This window comes from Chaetodon auriga, chromosome 14 (genome assembly GCF_051107435.1).
Source record: "Chaetodon auriga isolate fChaAug3 chromosome 14, fChaAug3.hap1, whole genome shotgun sequence".
NCBI classification, from domain to species: Eukaryota; Metazoa; Chordata; class Actinopteri; order Chaetodontiformes; family Chaetodontidae; genus Chaetodon; species Chaetodon auriga.
Genome location: NC_135087.1, coordinates 17,072,059 through 17,078,267, shown reverse-complemented (window position 1 = coordinate 17,078,267; position 6,209 = coordinate 17,072,059). Strand labels below are relative to the sequence as shown.

The following is a 6,209-nucleotide window of genomic DNA, read 5'->3' as shown; positions in this document are numbered from 1 at the left end:
TTGTCAAAATCTGTAACGACCACAGATTCTGGAGCAGCCCACTTGAAACCCTTGCCACAAAGTGATCGCAGATGCATGCTGGATTGTCAACAAACTCAAAGAAATCAACAGACAGAAACCAGACAGGGTTATGGTGAGGATGGTATCAGGCATCACTGACAGTTTTTTAGCCTTGAGTATGAGTGTTGGCGGTGGTGGAAAAACGAAGACTTAAAGCTGCAGCATTGTTTTGCGAGATGTCATAGACTGAAGTTAAAACGCAAATCAGAGCCTGATGTTGAGAAACGGTCTGAACAGCACATCACTTTTAACAGGTGTGAGCACATTTCAACAAGGCCAGTGTGTTTCAGAGAGTGTTGCTGTGAGCTAAGTGTTGAAAATGAGGGTCTTTATAGAAAGGCCACATCATGAAGTGTGCACAGAGACATAGCTGTGGGTTTTTGTTATGTCCTCCCATGTATGATGATGTACTTGCTGAACGGAGATTTACATTGCAAATAGTGTTTTCTACATTTGTTTTCATGTCAGCTGTTGTCGGCATGTGAAACGCTTCTGCAGACACTGTCTCCGTCTCCTTTAGGACTAATTTGTGCCGGCTGTTCAGACACACAGACAGTACTTGGAAGAATTCTTCTCATGAAATATACATCTCTATAATTTGTATGTGAGGTTCTAAGACTAATGGAAGTGCTTTTGAAAAGGTGATTCATAAATCACTTGTACACTTCAGAAAACAAATTGAAAGGTTTCCATAGAGGAATTCTCCCATGTCTTCTTGTGGTGGTGTTCTTGACCCCCACAGTTGTTATCTCTGGCATTTGTGCCGAACCCCTCCTCAGACATGCTTTTCCTTCATCGCTATCGACAGAAATGGCGTCAATTGTTCCTTACCTCATATATATCTTATTTCACCTTTAGATATGCTTAATGGATGGAAATCTGTGAGTTTTTCCAGGGCGGGTATCTTCTCAATCTTATTTGCGCGGTTTCCTCATGGAAATCTATGCATAATCATTACAACCTGACGGGATGAAAGCCTGGGTGCATGTGAAAGACTGTGAAGTGGTTCACATGTTGGAAATGTTAGCTATTGCGGACTGTTTGTTTTCACACTCTGCTCTCTCTTCTTGTTGCCCTGACATGAACTGACATTCTGGACGGCACAAAATATCTTTAGCTGTCAAAATAAATAATGGTTGAAACTTGAAAGTGTATTTCTCAAGGCCTAATGTTGGGAAAAGCCGGTTGTGTCACTCAAGATCAAATAGAGTCTGTAAAAATGAAAATGGTTGCATGTTGTGGTGTCAATAGGCAGCAGCCAAGGATCTGACCTTCAATGTGTCACTGATAAATGTGAGCCCAGAGATTGGGCTGTGCGCACAATGTACTGATGCTGTGAGTGTAAGAGCAGTCAGCGAAAGACAAACATGAATGGAGAGTGGAGCCAATTGCTACATTTTCAGTAGTTTTATTGAAAAATGCCTCTTCTGTTTCAGAAATAAATAAGAAAATAAGGCTGTGTGGAATTCACAAAATGTGCAGTTAAAACATGAGAAGAGCAATTCTATGTCCATAGTCTTGCAACCAAATCCAAACTGCATAGACAGAAAACAACAACTATATTCTGACTTCCTCGGTAAATATACAACACAAACATGCAATTCCACCTTTGGTAACAAAACAAATGAAAAAAAAAAAAAAAAAAGCGTTTGGTTCGTTACAATAAGTCAAATATCATTTGGTTTACAGGCCTAAAAAAAAAACATCACAACAATCAAATCTTTGGAGATCAAATCAATTGTCTTTTCTTTTTCTTTACCGATGGAGTATCTGAAACAGCTTTATGTACTGAAGTATGACAAAAACAACACGGGTAGCCTGAAAGTGTTGAAAAACACACATACTGTACTTCCTTCCACAAACTTTCTGCTGGTTTTCACATGATTAGTGCATAACACATTGGAGTCCGATAAACACTTGCAGTTATATTACAAGCAGACACTTAAAGGGAACACTTAGCAAGCACACAGGTTTGTAATGAATGAACATGTAGGTTTGTATTAATCTTGCTAAACTTTCTCAGGTCAAAAAAATATATGTTCAATATAGCCAGGGGTATCAAACCCATATAAGTACTCGTTTGGCACTGAAAATCACTTCATCCTCACAAAAGCAATCATGGAAGTTATTTCAATATTACACTCTCTGAGAACTCCTTATTGTAGCTATGATGCTAGTGTTTCTGTATTGTCTTGTGGTAGTGATCTCTTTCCTCGTTGGTTTCGTGAGGAACCGGGTGATTGCATTGTCTGAAACTCTCCAGCTGGCTCCACAGGTATAGACACTACCTCAGGTCCAGGCTGGTAGCGGTTAGCTAGAAAAATATTCGGGATGGCCAATCAAAAAAAATGGTTCCTTCTGCAACTTTTCACATGCACAATTTAAATATATTGCACTATGGAATTCCCAAAAAAATCCCTGTGTCAAACTTCCGCTTCCTGAAGTACCAAAAAAAGCTAAGTAAAAAAAACTGTTTCAAATGCTGTGATGACATTTACAATAAAATCCAACAAGCTACTGGATAATAAGACGTAGTAAAATAACCAGCTCATACTACAAAAACACACATGGAAATGGCAGGAGAGCAACATTTAGCACTGAATTGGTCAACGTACACAAACAACATGGTGATTAAAAGTACAAATGGAACATGCTTCAGTCTGGACCAGAGCTGTTTAAGTCACTTAAGGCATCGTAAACAGAGGTTATGCTGGTGGTAAGTAAGCAGAGGGTTATGAGGCACAAGCTCAATACAGATGTTAACTTGATTTTTAGTGACATGTCCTGGTTCATACAATCATTTACAAGGCACAAAAATTAGTTTTATTTACACATATCACCTCTACATTAACATTGCTTTCAGTTATGAAATCCTCTTTGTTAGTAGTTGTTTTGGGTGGTATTTGTACATGCTCCTTCCTTCGTAGAAATGCTCAGTCTCTTTTTTTTTTTTCCCAACGGTTTGTTGTTCAAGATGCAAACAGGCCAGCAGGTTGCCATCACTGTAGCTTGTAGCTGTGAGATGATGTTAGTGCCAGTCCGCTCCTTTCTGTTTTTTTGGCTTTCGTAATGTTTGTTTTTTTTAATGTTCAATCTATGTCCGTGGTGATTATCCTTACATGCCCCATTGCAAGTGGGCAAACATCTCAGAAACAGGACTTCAAAGTGTAAGCGGCACAGGTGACTTAGAATGTTTACTATGCCAAACCTGAAAATAGTTCAAAGAGGGTGTGAGTTTTCACTGTGGAACAAAGTTATAAGCATCTTATTGATTTAATGCAAGTCATCATTCACTACTAGCTGGAATGCTTTACATGCCACTTTTTAAAACTGTACATCAAATGTATGGAGGTATTGGAATATCGTTGCTCCAAAATGACTGTTCACTAAACCCCACTTAACAGCGATTATCCGATTCTAGCATAGCAGCTGTAGCTAAGCACGGCAGGCCTGTGCATGGAGTTGCAGTTAGAATCACATCCAGATTCAGGTGGCTTCCTTTTTAGCCTTTCAGAAACCAAAAACATGAGAGTAAAAGTGTAAGCAAAGGATTGATCAGTATTAGCCAACAAAAAAAACATATGTATGTAATGCTGCATGGTCTCGGAGGTAATGCTCCACAGTCACCGCAGGTAGTAAGCTAAGCATGCTAACGTTTGCGGCTTACAGTAAACAAACGTATTTCTACTTAGGTTTATTCTTTATTATACTTCTAGCAGTTGGACCACACTGCAATACAGGAACAATGTTGTCTCTATATTTTCATGCCTTTTACGTCAACATGCTTTTGCCTGCAGCACAAACTTAACCTCAGTCTTTTAGCTCGATATTTTGTATGTAGCCATCAGCCGCATGTTTAAGAGACCCTTTTACAGGGTTCTCATTTTAAACAACTTGACATATTAAAACGTTTTTCGCTAAATGCAGCTGATAAAATCTGCCAGCAGCAGTTGAAATTTCAGTCAGTAAAGTTGATGCATCAAGGGATAGAAATGAAGAGCTTTCTTTTGTTGACCTCTGCAACAGTAAGTGGAACTTAGTGAACCATCAGATGAACTTCTTGAAAATGAACTTCTCTGAAAATAATGGGATTCTGTTCAAAAATCAATACTCTGGAACACACATTCATATCTCCATACATTATCAAAGAAAGAAGTAGTGCACTGATTTGCAAATGTAATTAGTCTGCATACACTTAGTCTTTTACCTAATGTAGTACCATGCAGGACTAGACAGCGTTGAGTGTACCTGTGTATCCTTGTCCATTGTAAGGAATGCCAACACACTGAGAGGAGTCGCAATATCCGGGGGGTCCTGGTGGTCCCCTCACCCCTGGAGTTCCCTGGCGACCTGGAGGGCCACGAGCGCCAGCGGAGCCAGAAGGACCTGGGGGTCCCGTTCTTGACTCTCCTGGTGGCCCTGCAAATGGGAGAGAGAAGGTGAGTAAAAATCCGTCTGAAAAGTCTCTGGAGCTGAGCGCAAGAACCCACTGACATCAGCCGTAAATCTGCAGTGAAAATGGTGAGGGTAACACGGGACTGCAGCACTGTAATTTACATTTTCAATGGCTCAATTAAAAAGCTTGACCAAGAAAAAAAAAAAGTCTGCGCCTGTGTGGAGTTACCCCCCCGGCCCCGTCTGTCTAGACGGTAAAACTCATGATGGAATTTTCCCCCTCTCTCTTTTTCTCTCCCTTAAGTGAGCCCATGTGTTGTCAATGAAGCCACCAAAGAAAGCTCATTGTACAACAATCTGATTTCCCCCCACACACACTCACTCACACATACAGTATACACACACAAAAGTGAGTCATCAGTGCGGACTTCCTCCGACTGGTCCTCAGTTGTTTCTCACTTCATTCACAGAAACAGACAGTGTTTGCTGCTGTGGGGTAGACATCAATAGGTTCCTGTTGTTTTGCAAAAGCTTCCCTTGGGAAAGAAAATCTTCTGAAGTGGTGAGCTTTTTCTAGAGAAGCATACTGCATATCAACTAGAGCTGAGGAAAGGATGTGGCCTTTCTCGAACTCACAAATCAGCCTAATAACATTTTTAACAGATGTTTCTAACACTGCATCGCGGTCTTCACTGAAAACTCATTCAAATTGTCTAAGTTTTCTCCTCAGTGACCTTCCATTTACTGTATAGGTTTTCTGATATGCGCAGTGTTTGGAGAAGCTCAATGTACACGAGACATAAATCTTTAAGAAAAGAAAGAATTGGGATTATGTTTGGGTTCCCTCCAAAGAATTTATGCAGTGCAGCTGCTCAGACGAAGGTGCTTAAGACATATATACTATAGGTAAATTTTCACCTCTGGCTGGAACGTGTTATTTTAATTGGACTAATGGGAGTACTCTGTCTCCTCAAAAGGTCCACAAAAACAAAAAAGCTGTCACTATGAGACAGAAACTGTGAACAGTGGGAGATCAGCAGACTATCTGCAGCTGCTGGAGAACAATGTTCATGTGAAAATGTGGACTGTTTCACTCATGAAAAGGGAAAGAAAACCGTCTTACCTGGTGGCCCACTTGGGCCTCTTTGTCCTCTGATACCATTTCCTGTAGATCCTCTCTCTCCCTTCTCTCCTGGCAAACCTGCATGAACCAGAGAATGAGTAAAAATCCCTTTCACGCCAATAAAGCATGTTTTTGGAAAAATCACCCATATCTGGAAATGAGTAGAAATCTAAAGGGCATGAATGAAACACAAGAAGAGTGCTAATATTTTGCGATGCTAACTTGAATTACGTGCAGGCTAGACAAAGTAATGCAGTTAAGTTGTTATTCTACTTATGCTGGACCACCTCTACAATCTGGAGAGTCCATATCATCATGACTTCCATTCATTCATTCCTCACCATTTCCTTGTTATACCCCTGCTTGCTGCTTTGTACCACTACCAAACATTCAGAGGACAGACAAAGTACCTCTTTCTCCTTGATTTCCAGGTAAACCTGGGCTTCCTGGGAAACCGGTCCGACCAGGCTGTCCAGGCTCTCCACGGGATCCTTGGTTGCCAGGAGGGCCAGGAGGACCGGGTGGCCCCGGAGAGTTGCTACGATATCCAGAAGGAATCTGATTGAGCATCATGTCAATTCTGCTCATCTGACCTGGAAGAGAATAACAAAATCAGTTGGATTTGGGTTAC

At 40.8% G+C, this 6,209-nt stretch overlaps 1 protein-coding gene across 5 annotated transcripts in view; it reads right to left on the bottom strand.

Annotated features, from left to right (window-relative positions):
- Positions 1–1,454: 1,454 nt before the first annotated feature.
- Positions 1,455–6,209, bottom strand: part of col12a1a (collagen, type XII, alpha 1a) — a 54,956-nt gene continuing 50,201 nt past the window's right edge. For 4 of the 5 annotated variants that reach the window (XM_076748370.1, XM_076748371.1, XM_076748374.1 and 1 more), the window contains 4 exons: positions 5,989–6,171; positions 5,579–5,656; positions 4,309–4,479; positions 1,455–2,374 (listed from right to left, as the gene is read on the bottom strand). In XM_076748370.1, the coding sequence (XP_076604485.1) occupies positions 2,226–2,374; positions 4,309–4,479; positions 5,579–5,656; positions 5,989–6,171 (581 nt within the window). In that variant the 3' untranslated portion in view covers positions 1,455–2,225. Of the gene's footprint in view, positions 3,269–4,308; positions 4,480–5,578; positions 5,657–5,988; positions 6,172–6,209 lie in introns of all 5 variants that reach the window. The other variant, XM_076748373.1, reaches the window with a different exon arrangement.